General features: G+C 51.1%; 1 protein-coding gene across 1 annotated transcript; it reads right to left on the bottom strand.

Annotated features, from left to right (window-relative positions):
• Window positions 1-11,539: 11,539 nt before the first annotated feature.
• On the bottom strand, window positions 11,540-22,187 carry NENF (neudesin neurotrophic factor). Its single transcript, XM_081219320.1, has 4 exons — window positions 21,864-22,187; window positions 14,123-14,183; window positions 13,040-13,143; window positions 11,540-12,087 (listed from the first exon to the last, which is right to left on the bottom strand). The coding sequence occupies exons 1-4, from the start codon at window positions 22,038-22,040 to the stop codon at window positions 11,911-11,913; spliced, it is 519 nt and encodes a 172-aa protein (XP_081075446.1). The 5' UTR covers window positions 22,041-22,187; the 3' UTR covers window positions 11,540-11,910.
• Window positions 22,188-22,399: the final 212 nt, after the last annotated feature.

Below are 22,399 nucleotides of genomic sequence, written 5' to 3'. Positions count from 1 at the left end.
TCTCCTGACACGCAGAGGCCCACACAGGGAGGAGCTGAGAACAGACCACTGACCTCTCCAGAACAAGCTGGCCCCTCTTTCTCAGGAGGCGGCAATTACTAACCACCTGCAGGGGTAGAAAATCTGCTTTTGATCTTTCCTCAGCCCCCTGTGGCCCAAAAGGCCCCCAGAGGCCAGGACATGGCTTGGGCCACCTGGCACTGGTATCGGAAAACCTAAACATGTATCATGGAGGTGGCACCGCAGGAAGCATCACCACCCCGAGGGCAAGGCCAGGGAGGGGAGCGTGGAGGACTATCAAAACTTAGAAATGGGGGCACGCCCCACAGGGCGGGGACCCAGGCATCTGGGCTGGCGGCCCCCCTCAGCCGGTGTGACTTTTCTGGGGTGGAAGGGGGGCAACGATGTTGGTTCTGCAAGTGCTGGAAAATGGCAAACTGGATTTAGCTGCTGCTGTGGGGAGGAGCCCTGCTGCTGGGCAGAGGAAGCCAGGGCTGTGGCGCTGCTCCCGGGGCGGGAGGTGAGCAGGACAGAGCCCATCTCCCTCCAGCCTGCCACGCCTCTGCTCGCGCCTCCTACTGGCAGAGTTGAACCGTGAGCAGCTGCCAAAGCCAAAAGCTGTCTGCCGGGTCCCCGCGCCTCGGACACGGACCGGAGAAAGACCAGCACTCCTGGAACGCGAGCTGGGGCCTGTTCTGCACATGTGTGCACGTGCACACACACACAGACACACACACAGATGTACACACCGATAATACACAGATACACACACACAGAGAAACACACAGAGATATACACACAGACACACACAGATGCACACAGATATACACACCGATAATACAGACACACACAGAGATATACACACCGATACATACACACAGACACACACAGAGACACACACACAAATAGACACACCGATAATACACAGACACAGAGACACACACACAGATAGACACACAGACACATAGACACACACAGATATACACACAGATACACAGGCACACACACACAGATATACACACAGATACACACACAGATATACACACACATACAGATACACAGATACACACACCAATAAAACCACACACAAAGATATACACACTGATAATACACAGACACACACAGAGACACACACACAGAGATACACACAGAGACACACACACACACACAAACACACACAGATATACACACCGGTAATACACAGACACACACAGATATACACACCGATACATACACACAGACACACACACAGATATACAAACTGATACATACACACAGACACACACACAGATGTACACACCGGTACATACACACAGACACACACACAGACACCGACACACACACAGATATACACACAGAGACACACACACAGATATACACACTGATACATACACATAGACACACACACAGATAGACACAGAGATACATACAGATAGACACACACACAGACACACACAGAGATACACAGACACACACACCACACACACAGATATACACACACAGATACACACATACAGACATACACACAGATACAGACAGGTACACACAGACACACAGATACACACCACACACACAGGTATACACAGACACACAGATACACACCACACACACAGGTATACACAGACACACAGATACACAAATACACACACATAGATACACACACAAAGATATACACGCACACCGAAACCACAAGCTCCCTCCCTGCAGGCAGGATTGTGGGTCCTGCCCCTTGAGTGTCAGAGCTAAGTCAGCAAACCTCATGGCCTTGACTTGGGGGAACTTCTCTGATTCTGAACTGCCAGCCCCTCGGCCCATTACTGCCACACCCCCAAACAGCCCCATGGTTTGAGATCCTGTATCAAAAGGAAGCTCAAAATTCTCCATCTCTGGAGGATCATCTGGGCCTGGGGGGTAGGCATCATCGGCGGTGCCCACCCCTGTCCTGGAGGAGAGTCCCAGGAGCTGAGATAAAGCCAACTCTGCACTAAATTGCTCGTCACGCAGGAAACATGATGAAACTCCTTTACCAATAGAAGGTATGGGCTAAAAACGTTCTTCTGGGCTCCTTTTAAATGTCACTTTCTCGGAGAGATCATCCCAGCCCGCTCTGATTAGGTCCCTCTGCCACCCCCCTGTTCTCCATCCCTGTGTGTTGCCGTTTCCTTCAGAGCACCTGTCATGGTGGGCAATTCTATTCTTTTGCAGCTGGTTTATTACCGGTCTCCTCTAGACAGCAGACCCACAGGGCAGGGCCATGCCGGCCTCCTTCACCACTGCAGACTCAGGATCTGGCCCAGTGCCTGCCTCATCGTAGATCTCTGTAAGGGTTTGTCAGATGAATCAACTTAACAATATAAAATGGTTCTAGGTGAGTTGTGATAAATTGATGGATGATGGAGCTATGAATTAGCGGTGTGTGTGGCATAACCAACTCTGAGAAGAATGCTGTGGAGGGCAATTACTCTCCTCTCCCACAAACCATTTCCAGTTTGAGAGGACGGCAGGCAGGAGAATTGTTCTGCCCTCTGCAGCGTTTCTGCTGGGATTATGGTCCTGTACACCCATGGGGATTAGGGCCTAACCCAGGCTTCTTCCTCTGCACAACTTTCACTCCTGACCCTCCGAAGGCACTGGGCTCATTAAGTGTTAGAGCTGGTGGGATCCCATAGATCTCAAAGATGCCTCCACGTCACAGTCACTGGGATACATTTAAAAACACCAATTTGTGGACCCTGCTAGGAGCTTAAGTCCTGACTGTGCCACATACTGTGTGAGCTTGGGAAAGTTACTTAACCTCTCTGTGCCTTGATGTCTTCACCTGTAAAATGGAAATAAGAAAAATCCCAACCTCAGAGAATTATTGTAAGGATCAAAGTCAACAATGTACCTAAAGCTCTTGGTGCAATGCCTGACTCAGTAAATACTGAATAAATGTAGCTATTATTGTAATGATTATCTCACCACTAGTTAGCGGCTGACGTGGGGCGAGCATCCAAGCCTCTTGATCCTGGATCTAGTGTTCTTTCCAACACGTCACTCTGAATGTGCACACAGCCTTCCCTCTGAGGCCGGGCACATACTCGGCAAAGAGGACATATGGGTGCTGCCCTGGGACCCTTTAGTCAAACTGAATGGAAGAGAGAACTGTACATGAGAATGAAGGGCAGCTCTAACCCCTGGGGAACAGGCAGCTGGAGAACATGGGAGTTCAGCAGGCAGGTTTTGGGTCCTTTGGGAAGCCCTTTGGCTGCTCCTGTTAGCATTTCATTATGGAAATATTGGGAACCAAAAATAGATGTTCTTAAGGGGACCTTAATCCTCTGGGCTTTACAAAACAGCTGCTGGAGAGTTCCATGAACCAACCAGCAGGGGGCACTACTGTCCCATTCAAGTGGTTGCTGGTGAGCCGGAACTGGTCAGAAGTTTCCCTGAAAATCCCAACACCCTTCCACAACTTCATGCCCGAGCCTGTCCCGCTTAGGATCCTGTGGCTCGGGTCCCCACAGATCACCAGTTCCTGGTCCTAGAGATACCTCTTCGCAGCTCAGCCCACTGCTCTCCTCCTCGGGGACCCTTAAGGGCCAGGACAGTTCTTGCATCTATTTTCCTGGCTTCTTCCCTCCACCCCACCCCAGGACTAGCACAGCGCTGGATACATAGCAGGCATGTGCTGGTTGGTAGATGGCTATGTGAAGTCCGATGTAATTAAGACATTGTGGAAAGGAGGCTGCCTGCGCTTTGGGGGAATGGTGAGAGTGTGGGGTAATATGGATCAGAAAGAGGGTAAAGGCTGATGGTCAAGGGGAGGGTCATGGCTAAATGGGAAAGCAGGGTGAGGGGACTCCAACAGGGAGGCAACAGATGTATTTCAGAGATCTGGGTAATGAGAAACTGCTCCACGTCCAGGTCGAATCCTTACTTCAGGGTCCTGGGTGGCAGTACCAGCACACTATGGGGGTGATGAGCCTGAGCAGCCCAGCACTGCTCAGCTGACCTCCAGGTGGGCATTGCTGGCCCCCAAGGCCATTGTAGTCTCTCCTGTCTTTGGGGTGGTTTGCAGCTGCCACCATCAGGCGGGCTCCCACGGGTGGGCTTGGATCCCACTGCCTCCCTTCTGGGTGAGGCGCCAGGGCTCAGCACCCTGAACCTGTATCACACGTCCTTAGTCCAAAAGTCTCCCTCAAGAGACCCTCAAGGATTTTAGAGTCTCTGCCACGAGCCTAGCATATTGCATCCTAATTCCACCTGCCCAGAGGTTAGCCTCGCCTAGAAGACTTGATTTTCAGGTGCAGTATAATGAGGCAGAGTGGAAAGAACATAGGAAGGGAATAAAACTTGTGTTGGAATCCCAGCTCTAGACATGTTAGGTGTCAGAGGTGTGTTTTCCCTGAGACCAGTTTGAAGGAGCAGATACCTAGGGCACAGGCCTCATGCCTGTAATCGTCCCTGACACAGCAGTGAACTTAGACAAGAGGTCCACAGAGCCCACAGCAACGCTGACTAACGGCATGAGTGTTTAGACGGACAGGAAGCCAGGTCCAGCTGGGAGGGGTGTGCAACAGGGTGGGCTTGCCTGGGTGGCGGTGACTGCAGCCCCGAAGATGCAGTAAACTCAGTACCCCAGGAGGAAGGGGAGTGAGAGGAGAGCAGGAGTCTCGCTCAGGAATGGGGAGAAGCCGGCAGCAGCATGATTGACAGGTCACACCCACCAGCCACCCACTGCAGGCCTGGGGTGTCCACTTCCCAGACACCTCAAGGCCACACCCCAGACTCTGCCTCTAACCCTCCCCTCTCAGCTGCCGCTTCTCCCCTCTCTCGGTTCTACTGGAGCCCGGCTTCCCTCAGGTGGTCTGCAGCTCACACGGCTTCACCCTTTGCCGGTGCTTTTTAATTTAATTTAATTTAATTTATTTATTTATTTTTAAAAATATTTTTATTTGATTTTTGGTTGCGATGGGTTTTCATTGTTGCACGTGGACTTTCTCTAGTTGCAGTGAGGGGGGGCTACTCTTCGTTGTGGTGCGCGGGCTTTCCATTGCCGTGGCTTCTCTTTGTTGCGGAGCACGGGCTCTGGGTGCGTGAGCTTCAGTAGTTGTGGCACGCAGGCTCAGTTGTTGTGGTGCACGGGCCTAGTTGCTCCATGGCATGTGGGATCTTCCCAGACCAGGGCTCGAACCCGTGTCTCCTACGTTGGCAGGCGGATTCTTAACCCTTGCTCCACCAGGGAAGTCCCTACCAGTGCTTTTATAGATCTCTTCCAGCACCCTCTGTAGCTCATGTCTCTGACTCCCATAACCCACGGGCCTCTAGAACCTCAGCCTGCAGGAGCCCCAAGTCCTCTAGTCACCCTGGAGGGGAGCTGGGGTAGTGCTGAGAGCGGGGTTACCACAGGGCCTAGGCTGAGCTGGGCGGAGGCTTGGCAAGATCAAGGCCGTGGGCCTGGCTGCAGGGTGGGCGCTGAAGACCTGGGCAGAGACCCTGCAGGTGAGGCCTGGGACAAGCTCAGCACGATGGGCACCTGTAACATTAGGCCTCTGGCAGCAGGACTGAGTCTCCAGCTGGCAGCCTCCGAAGTGAGGCATTGGGCAGGGCGGGGCAGCCAGTGGAGGACTCCAGTGACCCCACAGGGTGGGGACAGGCCAGCAGTGCAGGGACTGGCAGGGGTGGATAGTCTGAGCAGATGGGCAGCTCCTTTGGCCATTTTTTCCCTTTAGGCTTCAGAGCAGGTGGTCCCCAGAAAGCCCTGAGAGAAGAGGCAGCTCAGATGGGCACTGCCCAGCCCAGACAGGACAGCAATAGTTGGGGCAGGGCTTCTTTCCTCCAGCCTGAAGGCTTCCCAGGACGTCTGTGCTAGTTACCATCTGCTGAAATGGTTGCCAGGGGAACCACTTATTATTTGTATACGTTCCCACATGACAAGGCTGTGCAAAGGCTCAGGCGTGTTTGGTCCAGGAGAGATCCCGGAAGCAGCGATGCCCAGTGGGCTCTGGGGACCTTGACCGGAGGGCAGGAGTGGTCGTGAGGCCCCAGGATTCAGACCTACATCCCTGAGTGTAGGGTGAGGCAGGGGGCTGCCAAGAAGAGGGGTGCCCTGGGTGTGGGAGCACCAATCCATTCACCCATTTATTCATTTCATCAAACACAGAAGGTGCTGGGCGGTGTGCTAGGTGGTGGAGAGAGCTGAGAACAGGGCAAGTGCCTCACAGCCTGGTGCAAAAAATTAAAACACAATTGCCTCCACAGGAGTATGCTGGGTACCATCTTGGCAGAGAGGGATCCAGGAAAACTTCCTTGATGAGGTGATATGTAAGCCACGATAAGATTTTGAAGGTGATGTGGGCAAGGGGTGAGAGCATTCTAGGCAGAGGGAACAGGATGGGAGAGGGGCCAGGGGAGATTGTGAGGGAGGCACCTCCTAGGACTGAAGTCACTTAACTTCTGGAGTGTGGGGTAGGGTGGAAGCTGGGCAGGGACCCAAACCATCAGGTACGGGCAGGGGTGGGACAGGCTGCACCACAGTGGGTACCCCCAGGCACACCTGATTGTAGGCCACTGGCAGCAGGACTGCAGTCCGGGCAATGCCCTGGGGGTAGAGGGGCACGATTCCCCATTGCCCTTGGGACTCTGGGAGAATCTCCAGGGCTTCTGGGGAACCAGAGAGTCTGAGCTATTAGAGGCAGGTTCCATCAGGGCAGTTGGGTTACTGCTCATAGTTCTGGGCTGAGCAGCTAGAGTCCAGGGAGAGGGAAGAGAGAGAGAGAGAGAGAGAGAGAGAGAGAACGAACTGTAGCTGGTCACCCTGACTTCTTCAACCCCAGCCTTTTGCCAAGGCCCCAGACAAACAACTAAATGTTTCTTCTCACCTGGGTCCGTGACCCTGATGGGAAGTCCAAGAAGCCACCAGTCCTTGAGGTGAGGGTGGAATGGAGTGCAAGGTGGGGAAACAAGAAGGTGACACTGCCCGGTATCAGGAGTCTGCTCTCACATACATGCATACTCCATGTGTGTTACATGCACATTACATACACAACTGAGCCTAATCCTAGCGCCAGCCTTGTGAAATGGGTATTTTGAACCCCTCCTTTTAAAGGTTAGGAAACAGAGGCTCAGAGAAGCTAAATAACTTCTCCAGGATCATACAGGTAGAAAGTCACGCAATCAGGATTCAAACCAAGTCCGTCTGATGCTAAACCCTGTCTCTCTCTACAAGACAAATGTGATTTACTGCTATGTGCTAGGCACCGAGCTAAGTACTGCAAACCAAAAGATGAGATATCATCTCTTCTCTGACAGTCTAATGAGATCATGTGGGAGGAATGACCGCAGATTGTATTTTCCCAGAATGGTCCATTGCCCCTCGACTCTGGGCGGAACTCCGTGGCTGCCTTGGCGAGTAGAAGTGATGCTGCCTGGTGCCGAGGCCGGGTCATAAAAGGAGGCAGAGCCCGGACCTCACGCTGTGAGAAGTGACACGTGGAGAGAGCTGGAGCTCGGGCCGGCAGCCAGAGTCACCATGGGACCTGTGGGTCCCACTGCTCCCTCTCAGAGTTCCCGACACACACAGTCTCTGAGCACGAAGAATAGCTGTTTCACGCCACTAGGTTCTGGGGGTGATTTGTAAGCCATGGTCACTGGAACGAGAGCTTTGTGAACCGTAAAGTGCTATACAAGTGTCAGGTGTTATTAGTAAAACTGAGTTTGGCTTAAGGGGATTGTGTTAGTGTCTTAGGAAGTAAACTTTGTCTTAACCGGGGTTCTCCCCCAAAGCAGAGACTGAGCAGGGGCTCACATTTTGGAAGTGAGCCATGGGATCTGCCAATTCAAGGGTGTGTATGGAGCTGATTCCTGCTGTGCCCAGCTGGGGCTCAGCATCTCCTGGGACCCCTGTAGAATGGGCCTCGGGGTGTGGGATTGGTGTACTGGCTCCAGCCCTGTTGGTGTAGCGTTGGTCCGGGGGGTTAAGGCCTTGCACTTGCCATTGGGAATGCCTCAGAATGGCTCAGAGCAGCTTGCATGGCAGAGGAGTCGAGGGAAGAGAGCTGAGTCTGTCACTGAGGGATGACACCACACGTGCTGGGCTGACCGTGAAATGGAGCATAAAAAATGAGCGACACATCGTGGTATCAAGGCAATGATTACATCTGATGTCCTGGAAGGAGGCCTGCAGGGCCAGCCTCTGCCTGGATGATTTCCCCACCAGTCGTGGGGCAGCCTGCCCGGCCTGCCTCTCCAGAGAAGCCTGGGCACCTCCAGGCCTGCTTGAGCAAGGCCTTCGTGGCCTGGAAGCCTCCAGGAGCTGACAGAGCCCCAGCAGGCCATGCTTGTTGGAGTCTGGGGCTTTGAGAAGCGGCCTTTTGAAGGAAGCCAGTGTAGAGGGTAAGGCTGCTTTATTCAGACCCTTAGTTTTTCTCCTGGAAGCTAAGGCGGTGGTGAGCAGACCCCCCTGGAGCAGATGCCTGAAGGACATGAGGTGTCTGAGTCTGGAGGTCATCCGACCAGGCTGGGACCGGGCAGGATGCCCTCTGCACGACCGTACCTCTAGGAGCTGGCTTGCTGGTCAGGTCCCTCTGCCTCCTCTCCTGCTGACCAGTCAGCTCCATCGCTCTCCCCTCTGGGATGCTCAATACTTAGTGGTGTGATCTTCCAAATGGAGAACGAGGCTCCCTGCTCCCAGGCCTTTTCTCCTGCCTTTAAACCTTTAAGCCTCTTCATCCCTGTTATGGGCAGGGAGCCAGCTCCATTCCACCTGTTGGGGAGGCCTGGGCAGCTGCCCGCCAGGAGCACACAGAGGGAGGGGTGAGTACCCCAGCTGCAGGAAACACGAGGCAGAAGGAGCTGGCTGGGCAGCGCCTGGGAGACGGTGGAGGAGGTGCACCTTGCAAGAGGAACTTAGATTTGGGGAAGGACTTCATGAATTACACCAATATCAACAACACTCCAATGTGCTGGGCACCTACCTTAGGCCAGAAATTGAGTGTCCCTTCTGAGAGGTTGAACTTGAACCTGTGTGGTTAAGAACCCAGCCCCCAGGGCTTCCCTGGTGGCGCAGTGGTTGAGAGTCCACCTGCCGATGCAGGGGACACGGGTTCGTGCCCAGGACCGGGAAGATCCCACATGCCTCTGAGCGGCTGGGCCCGTGAGCCATGGCCGCTGAGCCTGCGCGTCCGGAGCCTGTGCTCAGCAACAGGAGAGGCCACAACAGTGAGATGCCCACGTACCACAAAAACAAACAAACAAACAAAAAACCCAGCCCCCATCCACTCTCCCATCGCCTTCCCCTCACCTTCGCTTCTCCTGGGTAAAGGTCATAGCTCCTTTCTTCCTTCTTCATTCCAAGGTGATGCATGACCTCCCCACTATGCCTGGGGTCCCCCGCTGGGAGGAGGCCTTGCCTCAGCAGCTGGTGAGGCTGGTGCAGCTCTGTCCCTCAGGTCTGCTGAAGGGTTTCCTGGGATGCAGGACTTTCAGTGTAAAACCCAGCAAGCCGGGAAAGGTTGGCCACCCTAGATGAGTGTCTGTGCTTTTGTGTTTGGGGGAGACAATCTCATCAATAGGCAATTACAGCAAAGCGGGTGAGTGCTAAGCTATAGGGGACCTCAGAGGAAGGCTTCCTGGCAGAGGTACATCCAAGCTGAGTCTTGCAAGGATATAAACCCTTAAAACAAAGAAGACATGACGAACAAATGTGGGAGAAGGGGTAAATGGGGCAGCAGGCTTTGGGCTCCAGGGATCTCTGTGTTTTTCTTTAGGTCCCATAGACACCAATGATGGAAATCCCCCCGCCAGCCTGCATCCCCCTCCCCTGAGCTGTACCTACCCTGAGTGGAGCCTGTTTGGGGTGCCCAGATTTGTGTGTGCTCTGTCCTGGCAAAGGCTGCTTGGAATCTCGAAATGAGAGACATTCTTATTCAGAGAAGACCCTTGCTGGGGTGTAGGAGGTGGTCTTTGAAGTGCAGGGCAGGGAACTGGGCAGAATTGCCCCAGGAGTGGGGATCCTAAGACCCTGAGGGAAAAATGTGCTGTGATGGGGGCAAGGGGAGGAGAGGGGAGCGGGGGAAACAGTGGTCCTGGAAAGTTCCCAGGGACATGAGTTTGGAGACCTTGCCCACCTTGCAGAGACGGGGCTCCAAGGAATGGAATCCTAGCCCATCCATGGCTTGGTGATGCGGGAAGTGGGTGGCACATAAGTAAGAGTCATCTCTTGGGGGTTCCCAAGGACTTATAACCATTTGTATTCATTCATACATCGTCTGTTTGGGGGCAAAATGTCCCAGTACAGACTACCTTGGCCACATGAGCAACTTCTTGAATTCTAGGCCAAAGAGTCCTTCTGATAAATTCTAGACCCATTCCTCTTGGATGGCCAGCAAGCTCCATGCTTCTGGAGTGGGACCCAGGAGTTCACCATTAGTCTGGACACACCAAAGAGTAAAGCAAAGGTCAAACGTGGTCCTCCAAAAGGATCTGGAGGAGTCCTCCCTGCGGTGACTGGTAAGGTGTAAGTGGTGTTTCTCAAAGTACATCTGGGCCCAAGTGTATCACAATCTCCTGGGGAGCTCATTACAAATGCAGTTCCCAGGCCATGTTCTAGAAATACTAAATCATAAGCCCTAGGGGTAGGACATAGGAATCAGCATTTTGAACAGTCATCCTAGGAAATTCTTCTGCTTAAAATTCTTCTATGTAAAAGGAGAAGAAGGGGTAGTTGCTATTTGTTTAAATAAAAGACAAAGTTGTATGTCAAATTTATCTCTACCGTAAAATTTCCAGGATTTCTCAACCTTGGCACAATTGACATTTTGGACCAGGTAATTCTCTGCTATGGGGACTGTCCTGCGCATTGCAGCATGTTTAACAACATCCCCGGGGGACTTCCCTGGTGGTCCAGTGGCTAAGACCCCACGCTCCCAATGCAGCGGGCCCGGGTTCGATCCCTGGTTGGGGAACTAGATCCCACATGCCACAACTAAAAGAAAGATCCTGCATGCCAGAACTAAGATCTGGTGCAGCCAAAATAAATAAATATATTTTTTAAAAAGTCTTTAAAACAAAACAAAAACAACATCACCGGACACTAGAAACAGTAGCATCCTACAGTTTTAACAATCAAAATTTTAAAAATAATAGCTCCAGACATTGCCAAATGTCCCTTAGGGAAGAATCCTACCCTCAAAAGGGATTTCCTTATGAAATCTGACCTGAGTCCAGCGTGTTGCATGTGCTTCACCATCTTTGGAATGACCTCCAGGGCAGGCTCTGCCCACACCGGACCCCGGCCCTCCTCACCACCTTCCAGCTGCAGAAGGGGCTGAAGCCAGTTCATACCGTCACTCTCCTGGTTGTGGTGTAACGCCAGGCCCTTTAATAGCTTTCTTTCTCATTCTCCACCCCTCCACCTAATGCACCCCATTTCTGCCACATCTCTCGGATGCCCCTGCTGCCCGGCCCCCTCACAGGCCGGGGAGACAGAAAGCAGGCCAGAAGAGACAAGGGGTGCTGATGAGGCTCCAAGGAGAGGGCACGTGTGGAAGAATTCTCCTTTTGTGAAAATAGGAAGTTTATTTTGGTGCTTTTTCTAAAGTACACATGGTCATGGTAGAAAACTTGGCAAGTACAGAGCAATATAAAGAAGCAATAAAGGTCACTCGTAATTCCTCTGCCCCCACAGCCCACGTTGACACGTAGGAGGTGTCCCCCGTCAGCGACTATTACCTCCCTGGCTGGTGTGCAGGCAGGATACCTAGGTGGGTAGAACACTTGACCAAGGGCAATAAAGGGCATTCAGTGTTCCAGGTTAAACGTCTGCTTTACTCAGATCCGGTGACCAGAGGCCCCAGCAGCCTCTTTTGCAGGAGAGTTTGCATCTGAGTGTCTCCCTGCCTCACCCTCCCAAGAACGGTCTCCTGCAGATCAGAACTCGTCCTTTATATCGAAATGGGGCTGGTCTTCAGGCTTGAAGTCCAGGTTGGGGCTGCCGTCCTCGTTGAGGATTCTTCGGGCTGTGTAGCCAACGATGGGATATTTGGCTTTGTACACTTTGGTGAAGACATCATCCAGGGATTCCAGCTCCTCGGCTGTGAGGCCCGTCTTGGGGAGAAAAGCCCAAGAAATACAGGGGTAGGAGTGAGTGACTTGGGCTTGCCCCCGGCTTCTCGCCAGCCCCTACCCCGACTTTACTCGTCCCACGCCCCCTAACGCGAGGGAAAAAGTGTATCAGAAATCAAATCGTGGACAATTTTTTCGAGACAGCCCTGTGTGTGCATGTGTGTTGCGGAAGTTACACGCGGCGGGGAGCAATGGCTGCACCGTGTTTGTGGTCTGACTGATGTAGGAATTAGACTCCAGAGAACCCCCAGCCTGGTCGGCGTTGGGGGGCGCTCTGCGGTCTGCAACCACCTCCTCCTGCGCGATAAAGCCCCCTGCCCTCTACACTCCTCCCCTTACAGATTTACACACCCTTCCCCCTCTGTAGTTTCTTGATTTGTTTCTGTAATGTTGCAGCTTAAGAGTGTGACTCACCTGAGCACAACGGGGGGTGAATGCCAGCCTTTCTGTTGGGATTACTTAGACCCCGAAATGGTTTTTGTTAATGCTATTTTCTCCTTCACAGACACACGAGCACGGCGGAGACTCTGCTCTCCTACCCTGTTCCTCCCCTGAGCTACCAGGAGTGGCCTGGAAAGCGGGTCTCAGAGACTAACAGCAAAGCTATCAGAGGCTGGGGGGTGGCAGGTGAAGGCTGTCAGGGGGATGGGGCAGCCAGGGCAGGCTGGAGCCAAACTCTGAAGATCAACTGAGTTTGATCTCAAGTTCACAAGAGTTCACACTTGACTCTGTAGGCAGTGGGGAGCCGCGGAAGGTTTTTGAGCAGGAGGGGCACAGGCAGATATCTACTTTAAGAAAGCAACTGGCTGCCTCTGGAACAGTAAACAGACTAGTTAGGAAGCTTTGCTACTGCCCAGAGGTGGGGCGTGGGGAAGAAAAAAGGCTGTGGCCAAGGAGGTGGGACACTTTGACAGAGGCTCATTATCTGGCTCACAGTGTCGTGGGTGAGGTCTGCAGGATCCAGGGACATCTTGGCCACCCCTCTGGTGGAGTCCTTCCCGGTCAAGGCGTTGTAGGGGGCTCCTCGTCCGTAAAACTCTGTAGTGGGGAGGAAGGAAGAAGATGTGAGTGCATGTGCACAGAGCAGCCAGGAGCCTATACACGGCAGGGGGTGGGGCTTCTGAGACCCCACCCCACCCAATCCTGCAAAGGCTCGGCTGAGGAGAGGGGCATCAGTGAGGATGGGAAGTCCAATAAGCCACCCCCAGCCTTCCCACTGGATTCCGCTAATTCAGAATATGGAATAAGTCACACATGCTGGGCTGAGAGGTGATTTTTTTTTTTAATACAGAATGAAAATAATCCCTTAAAAATATTTAAAATGTAAACAAGAGGGACTTCCTACTGGTGGTGCAGTAGGTAAGACTCCACGCTCCCAATGCAGGGGGCCCAGGTTCCATCCCTGGTCAGAGAACTAGATCCCACATGCATGTTGCAACTAAGAGTTCACATGCTGCAGGCGAGCCACAACTAAGGAGCCCGTGAGCTACAGCTAAGGAGCCCGCCTGCCACAACGAAGACCCAGTGCAACCAAATAAATAAATAAATATATATATATATTTTAAAAATGTAAACAAGAAAAATGTTGGAAGCCAAGTCTACTTCCATACATCTTTTGTTTGGTATCAAATAAACAATGAACCATTACAAGACTACTTCCATGATATCAGTTGTAGTTTCCACTAGGGAAAACGTGAGATGGCACTAAAATGTTCTATAATGTTCTATGATCACGACTCTTTGCTAAGTAATACTTTTCCTCTCACTGCTTTATCTAGGTTAAATCATCCAGTTTGACTTTAATTCTATAGGCAACAGGCAGCCATGGAAGGCTTTTGAGCAGAAGCATGACATCATTAGAAAAACACTGTTGAAGTACCTCACTGACAAAGACTGTGAACTCATTCTGGGGGGGAAAGGACCTGCCTAGCATTCCCTCCCTTCCCTCACACCTCCAGCACCCACTCAGGCTGCCACGCTCCCCAGAGGTAAGGATTCATAAAGCCAAGCCACTTACCCTTTCCAGAAGTGACATCGAACACCACCCCTTTGACTGCCATGTAGATGGGCTGATCTTCCTGGGAAGCAGGAGAGAAGCTGTGAGGAGGAGACAAAGAGCCCAGCTCCGCCAGTTCAAGTGAGTAAAATCTCTTCCCATCACAGCCGGTTCAGAGGGTGGCAGGTGAGGTTACAAGCCGGTCCTCAGGGAGCTCGCCCCACCTGTGCAATGTCATGCCCACTCACAAAAATCTGGAAAAGTCATGAAGCATCATGACAAGCCTATGGCAATACCTTTCCCAGGAACTGAAGCAACTCCGTACAGATAAAAACTCAAAAGAATATTAAATGAATTACTTAAATCAGTCCATGGGACTTCCCCGGTGGTCCAGTGATTAAGACTCCATGCTCCCAATGCAGCGGGCATGGGTTCGATCCCTGTCTGGGAACTAAGATCCCACATGCCTCATGGCATGGCCAGGAAAAAAAAAAAATTAAATCAATCCAAATTTCATCTTCATCAATGTACATACATGGAGGTAATCAGTGTAAATGATCTATTTTATATCAATATTTTGCTTCCTACAGGTAATATTAGTTCATACAAACATTTTCATGTATTGAAATAACCAAAACAGCTGTCACTTAAACAGTTCTATCTTATTTTAGTGATACTGTGTACCTGTTTGTATAGCTATTCTATTTTGGATCATTTCCAATTCCTGAGAACTATAAATGGCAGCATTACGAATATCTTTCTACAAGTTACTTTCTAATTTGTTGAGTTATCTCCTTGAGGCCTATTTCAATATATTGAATATAAGTAGATGAACAACATAATCACTTTTTATATTTTATCAGTTTGTCCTTTCAAAAAGCCATTTATGGTGCTAGAAATATACAAGCAATACTGTTTCCTTGCAGTTCCTTGGCTTTTACACTTTATTTTTTGCTACATTCCTGGGTATACAAAAGGAAAGATAGAAAAAAACGTAATTGCCAAGTGACAGATAAGGACTCTGGAGGAATTTTAAGTTACAATCAGAAGGGGCCTTGAAGATAATCTATCTAACACCTTCGTTTTACAAATGCACCTTCATCATCCAGGCCTGGGGAGATTATGAGACCTACCCAGAGTCACAGAGCAAATCAGAGGGAAAGCAGTTTCTGGAATCTGGAGCCCAGGAACCCAAGGCTCAGTCCCCTCTCTGGCCTGCCCCACCAGAAGGCACACAGCACGAGGACAGTGCACTTGCCTGGGACCAGGAGAGGGTGGGTGTCCTGGGAAATTCATTCAAAAGACCCAGGGCCACGAAGACAGACACAGGGAGTGAGTAGGTTGGAGGTACCCAAATGTTAGGGAACCAGGGGAGTCACCTGCATCAGTGAGGCAGGGCCTTTATCTTTCCTCTGGGTTTTGGGCTTGCTTGGCCATCTGGCCTTCCTCCCTACCTGTGGCCAAGCAGGGCCAGGAGAGAGTGCCACGGGAGCTACCATGACAAAGGGATACCAGAGCAGTGCAGCAGAGGAAGGAGGGCCTCTTCCACACCTGGGAGAGCCCTGGAGCCTGGGTGCAGGCAGGAAGGCGGGAACTCCTGGGCCTCCAGCACCCTCAGACCCTGCAACAGAGGCTGGGGACAGAGCAGAAGTTCCTCACCGGTGACTCTTCTTGAAAAAGAGAGAAACTACTACAGATGTTTTCTTCTGCAGAAATACCTGGGCCCTCCAATGGTCTAAGGCCATGTTTTTCTAACTGCAATTGGCATTGGTAACATATTAGTGGGTCATGGAATCAATTTAGTGATTTATCAACAGGCTTAAAAAAATGAAACAGGAAAAACAAAGTTCAAAATAGAGCAGAAACTAGAAAACATCAGAGTGCTTCACACATAGTAAGAATAAGCATAGTTTCATGGCACTTTTGTTTCAGTTGTGTGTGTGTGTACACCAGGGTAGGATGCAAAATACATTCCTTAACACAGCCAAAACGTCTGCAAGCCGTCATTTTATTATATAATTAGAAAGGGTGGTTTCACCTCTTTACTCACCTGCCTCTATCCAACAGCCTTCACTGTCTGTATATTCTTTATTGTCTGTCCAGAATGATTCTTTCAGAAGAAGTACAAGTCCTACTCTTCACTATTAAGTTTTAGAAAAGCAGAAAACAAATGTCACCCCATCCCCCCTTAGTACAGATTCCAGGGAGAGCTGGTGAGTGAGCACAGACAAATTCCATTTACAAAGAATAACCCTAAAGCCTAGAGGGGCCTTTGGCAAGCTCAGGGTCCAGGGTTGCCCTAAGTAAACTCAGAAGGTAAACAACATTTCTGGTCATGCTTGCCCTCTGATACCTTCTTCTTAGCTGAACCAATATACCCCCGAACAGGTCACTGCCTGGAGTGATGGAAAGGGAGGCTCTTGGTGGTTCATTTCGTTTGTACAAACTGGAGAAAGCACAGCCTGGTCCACCTCTTTTACGCACTAGCTGTGTAACCTTGGGCAAGTTACTCAACCGCCCTATGGCTCCTTCCTCACCTGAAAAATGAGATGATGATAATAACTCCTTCCTCACGGGTCATCATTAAATGATTTAATGCTTTAAAGTGGTTAGGATGGTGCTTGGCAGAGTTGGCTCTATATTAAGTGTTTGTTAAATACAGACATCTGGTCCCAGGCCCAGAAGTCATGCTGGGAGTATGGGGGCAGGCGGCCCTCCCCTCCCTGTATTTGGTATCCTACGGTGCAAGTAAGGCAGAAAACATATTTTCTGAGGATAGCAAAAGTCAGTTTTGCCCTTGGAGGGTGGAGGATGACATTCGCTCCGGACCAAAGAGAACCCTCGAAGTCACCCCAGCCGCCCTGCCCCAAAGCTAACTGCTTCATGACATCTGCTTTCCTTAATAAACTAATCCTCCCCCGCCTTTTTCCTCCATCGCTAAGGCAGGGGAAAATAACATTCACGTGCCATTGACTCGTCTCCGTTGGGGAAAATTCTGCAGATTCCAGCGTCTGACATACAGGTTAGAACGCCAGCAGCAAAGAAGGGATATATACACCTCTCCCCCACCAGTCCTGCCACACATTTATTGCCCGAGGAAGAACGATGACCAGACTCATGAATGGCTTGTGATTTATGCTGTTTTTCTATTCTAAAAGCTCGATGTGAGGGTAAGTCATACAAGAATATTATTTTGATCATGTTGCCTGGGCTGGGCCCTCAGCCACTCATGCTGGTTACTAGAGGCCTATAATTCAGGACAATTAATATATTTCAGGTGTGATCAAAGGTAGGGCAGAGAAATTCATATTTACTGAGATTCTACTGTGCTAGGTTCTCTCCATATGTTTATACATGTTTACTTATACTAACGTATGTCACTTAGGTCAATTTTTACAATGACCTTCTGAAAAAGGTATTACTATACCTGTTTTGTAGATGGAGAAACTGAGGCTTAGAGTTTAAATAACTTGCCAACAGTTCCTCTGCTGGTAAATAAATAGCCAGAATTCAGACTCACACCTGTTTGATTCTAAAGCCCTTCCCGTGACATTCGTCCTTGTCGAAAACTTGAACGCCAATCTTTGACCTATAATTTGTAAACAGTGAAGCCCTGCTAAAAGAACAGCTGATGTGACATGGCGAAAGCTGCCAATGAAAGCATGTGATCAATATCTCTAGTTATAAGGGCAGCTGAAGAAATCAGGGTCCACAGGAAGGCCCTCTGGACACATGTGACCTTTCTCAACCTACGTTCATTTTTGTTCAACATGCTTAGTCTGTGATCTATGTGTTATCTACAGGAAAGGTCCCTAAGATGACCTCCTCTTTGCAAGCCTTACTAGGATTACTGGGAGAATGGGCTTTGAAGAGGCACCGGGGAGGCCGGATTTCAGCAGGTATTCCAAGAGGACTAATTCATGCCAGAAGCACACGTGTAGCTATCTTCACACTCCCACGTGGGAATGATTCAGGGAGCCACACTGTGGATCACTCTGACAACCTAAACTGCCCCAAAGGGATAAAGTAGCACAGGGCCTCGTGCAGTAGATCCAGAACACAGTAGGTTCGGTGAAAGACACCAGCAGCCGGGACCCCTGTCTTTTGTGATTTCCAATCTGAAGCGTCCACTGAAGACACTAGGCAGCTTCCTGTCGGGGTGCCCGAGCTCTCACCACAAACCAGGCAGCAGAATGTGGAACAGGTGGGTCTGCCTTGGCTCTCGTCCAAAAGGAATATAACAGAAATGAGAATTCATAGCTAGTTGTTTCAGAATGACTTGTTATACAAGGTCCACAATCCCATAGCAGAAACCCTTGGGGGTCAGATGTGTTTTGGAATTTAGAATTTGTCAGATTTTAGAAAGGTGCTAAGGGGCACATGTCAGAACACCTACCGGGGTCTGAGGCGGCACCCCATCGTCATCTATATCAATATTTCCACAGTAAAGCATAAACATGAATATTCACACTAAGTAGGATAAATAAAGACTATAAACAGACTCACGTAGCTCCAACAAGGTTCCATCACCAAAGGAGTTCAGATCAGGCAGGGTTTTGCTGTCAAATGACGTAAAAAAAAAAACCTCCTGGGACTTCCCTGGCGGTCCAGTGGTTAAGACTCTGCGCTCCCAATGCAGGGGGCACGGGTTCGATCCCTTGTTGGGGAACTAAGAACCAGCCTGATGCACAGCGGTGCAGCCAAAAACAAAAAACCTTCTGCTTTTCAGAGCTTATCTGATTTCTGAATTGCATAAGAGGATTATGGGCCTGTTATAGTGCCTCTTGTTTGTATCTTTAATAATAAGCTAATAAAAATAATAGCAGCTAAGATTGATTAAGGCTTACTATGCTAAGACTACACTAGGCCTACTACGCTATGCATTTTGCATATCGCCATCTTATTTAATCCTCACAAAACCCCCATGTAGAGTAGGAACTCTTATCCTGTAGCCATTATCACGGTCAGTTTTATGTGTCAATTTGGATAGGCGACAGTATCCAGTTATTCAGCACTTATCTAGGTATTGCTGTGGAGGTATTTTGTAGATGTGATTAACATCCACAATCAGTTGACTTTGTGTAAAGGAGATTATCCTGGATAATCTAGGTGAGCCATCAGTTGAAAGGCCTTAAGAACAGAATTCAGGTTTCCCCGAGGAAGAAGAAATTCCACCTGTGGGCTGCAGCATTGCTCCTGCCAAGGGTTTCTGGCCTGCCCTTCCTGACAGCCTGCCCTATGCATTTCAGACTTACCTAGCCAGCCTGCATGATCACATGAACCAATTCTTCCAATTAAAAACATACCTATATATATATATTTTTTTCCCACTGGTTCTGTTTCTGGTGGACCCTGACTGATAACAAGTACCACAGATGATAAAAGAAAATTGAGACTCCAAGAGGTTTAGCTATTTGCCCAAAGGGACTCAAACCCAGATATGATTCAAAGGCATAATGCTCTAATTATACTATTTGTACAATGTATTATACAAACGGTAACACTTCTGAGAGTGAAAGGTGGTGCTATTAATAACTATCCCAGGGCTTCCCTGGTGGTGCAGTGGTTGAGAGTCTGCTTGCCGATGCAGGGGACACGGGTTCGTGCCCTGGTCCGGGAAGATCCCACGTGCCGCGAAGTGGCTGGGCCCGTGAGCCATGGCCACTGAGCCTGCGCGTCCGGAGCGTGTGCTCCGCGACGGGAGAGGCCACAACAGTGAGAGGCCCGCGTACCGCCAAAAAAAAAAAAAAAAAAAAAATTATCCCAGGACAATGGCATAAACCAGAACCATCTAGGACAAACCTCGGCACAGGGCAGCTCTAACCAGCTGTGCTCAACTGCCTCTCTCCTCTCTTACTCTCTCTGTCTGCAGACATCCTCTGGGCACCACACCCCAAACAATTCTTTCATTAACCCGCTTCCATCTCAAGCCTCCCTCTCCCCTTCTGGCAGTTGAGTATCAATCAATAATATCAGCATAAAAAAGCCAAGGGTCTTTTCTCAGTCCTCATCCTGAACCCTGGGCATGGTTGCTGCATGCAGTCTCCACTAGGAATTCTCTCTTCCCTTGGACTCTGTGCTGGGGGTCGCCAAGATTACCCCCCATTTGGAGATTCACGAGGACTCATAGAACTTAGCATATAATTGTACTCAGAGCTATGATTTATTACAGTGATGTAGTAAGAGTCATAGGGGAAAGGACACAGGTAGAGTCTAGAGGAATCTATCTACTGTGGACTTCCTTACACTGTCTCCTCCCATGAGGGGCCACACAGAGCACATTCTTTCCCCGGCAACAAAATGCAGCAACACGTGTGCAATGTTTTTGCCCAGGGGAGCCCATGAGAGACTCAGAGCCCAACGTTTTTACTGGGGACCGGCCATTCAGGCCCTCTCTGCCTAGCAGTGTTCAACGTGAATGCACAGTTTGTACGAAGAGCCCAGAGTTAGCCACCTTTATCTGTTAGGGAAATGCAGAACACCCTGGAAATCCAGACATCAGCCAAGGCCTTTCTAAGGACTGTGGGCCTGTTATGTTAACTCTTTTCTGCACAGGTTCCCTAACCCAGTACCATCTGGTTCCCAGCTGCTCCAAAAGATGGTGTCCCTTAACATCCAGTCACATACCTGTCTCCCTCCTTCTGTGTTCTCAATGACTCAGGCTTCTAACCAACCTCTCTTTACAGTGATTCCCAAACTAGCACCACTGCCTAAGGGCCAGGTTTCTAGATCCCCCTGGAGAAACTAGTCCAGCTAAGGCTACTTAACTTGGGGGTTAGGGAGCCCACACCAGAGGGTTTTAACAAGAGAATATTAGGTTCCTTCCTTGTTCTACCACTAACTGGTGGCATGCCTCAGTTTCCTCACCTGTAAAAGCAGGAGGTTGATTCCTATCAACTCTGAAATGCTACTCTGAACTCTGAAATGTAATTCCCTGATTTCCCCACCAAACTGTTCCCCCCACCTCCTGATCCAGTATCAGCTCCATGGCCCTTCCCATGTGCAGCATCCTGTTCCCACACTCCAGGGCCATCACAGTGGGCCCCAACAACCCGAATGGAATATCCTAGACACGTCCAGACTGCTGACCGATGTGGACCGAAGTGGGTGCGTCTGGGGGTGGGGGTCGTCTTTGTCTCTAACCTCCGATCTCCCCCCCTGCCCTCTCCCCCAGCTCTGGCTCAGCCTCAAGAGCACAGCCATTAAGAGCCAGTGTGAGGAGTCGGCTGCAGAGGGGCCCGGTAAATGAGGAAGGCAAAGTGCAGGGAAAGTTTGGATCAACCCTGGACCTGCCCCCATTCCCGCCTAACCCGGGGAGCAGGCCTTGCTTCCCTCTCTCCCTCTCCCCCGACTCCCCCCGGAGCAGGCATAAGTGTGTGCCCGCAGCTGATGCTTACATTGACAACAAAAAAGTTTTGAGGTTCGTGTACAGACCGCCAGCCAAAATGCGTCTCTAGGAAACAGCTCGCGGGAAGAGAGGGAGAAGCGCTGGGTGGAGTGCTCTGGCTGGGGAAGGGGGAAGCAGGGAGCCCCGAGTGCTGGGGACTCCCCCCTTGTCCCCAGGCGGCGATCCAGGCCTGGAGAGAGGAGCCCTGCCGGCTTCGCGCCCAGCTCGGAGCCGGGGCTCCGGGAGGGGGCGCCCGCCGAGGCCCGCGCCTCTCCCCGAGGCCTCCCCTCGGCGCCGCGGCTTCCCGGGGTCCCCGCCTCCCTCTCCGCGAGGCCCGACTCGGCCCGGTCCCTGGGCCCGCGCTTCCCCGCTCACCTCCTCCCCGCCGTAGCGGGCCAGCTCCTCCTCCGTGAAGAGCCGCACCGGGGGACCCCGCTCAGCAGGGCGCGGCGCCTGCCCGGCCCCGGCTGCGAGAAGCCCCGCGGCCAGCGCCAGGACCAGAGCCAGCGCGGCCAGCCACCGCAGCCGCCGCCCGGGCGCGGGGCCCGCCATGGTGAGCGCACCGAATCGGGCCCGGGGCGGCCCCGGAACCCCACCCCCGCGCGCCCGCCCGGCGCCCGGAGGCTCCGGGGCCGGGAGTCAGGAGCCGGACTCCGCGCCTTCCACGCGCTGCGGGATGCCCTGGGCCACTGGGACGCCGAAGCCGGAAACTTGGAGCTAGGATTCTGGGGGCTCCCGCCTCCAAACTGCGCACTGAAAGTTGCGCCAAACAGTGGCGTCTGTTACAGCAGTTCCTTGATTAGGTACAGAGTTGACACAGCCAACATTCCAGCACCTAGGAAGAGAGATTTATAACCTAGGACCCCAACTTTATTAATTCACTTTTACTTTTGGCTGATTTTTTTTCTTCC

Source organism: Mesoplodon bidens (assembly GCF_964165515.1).
Source record: "Mesoplodon bidens genome assembly, chromosome: 2".
In the NCBI taxonomy this organism is placed as follows: Eukaryota; Metazoa; Chordata; class Mammalia; order Artiodactyla; family Ziphiidae; genus Mesoplodon; species Mesoplodon bidens.
Note: the sequence above shows the minus strand (reverse complement) of the source record. Positions and strands in the feature narration are given on the sequence as shown.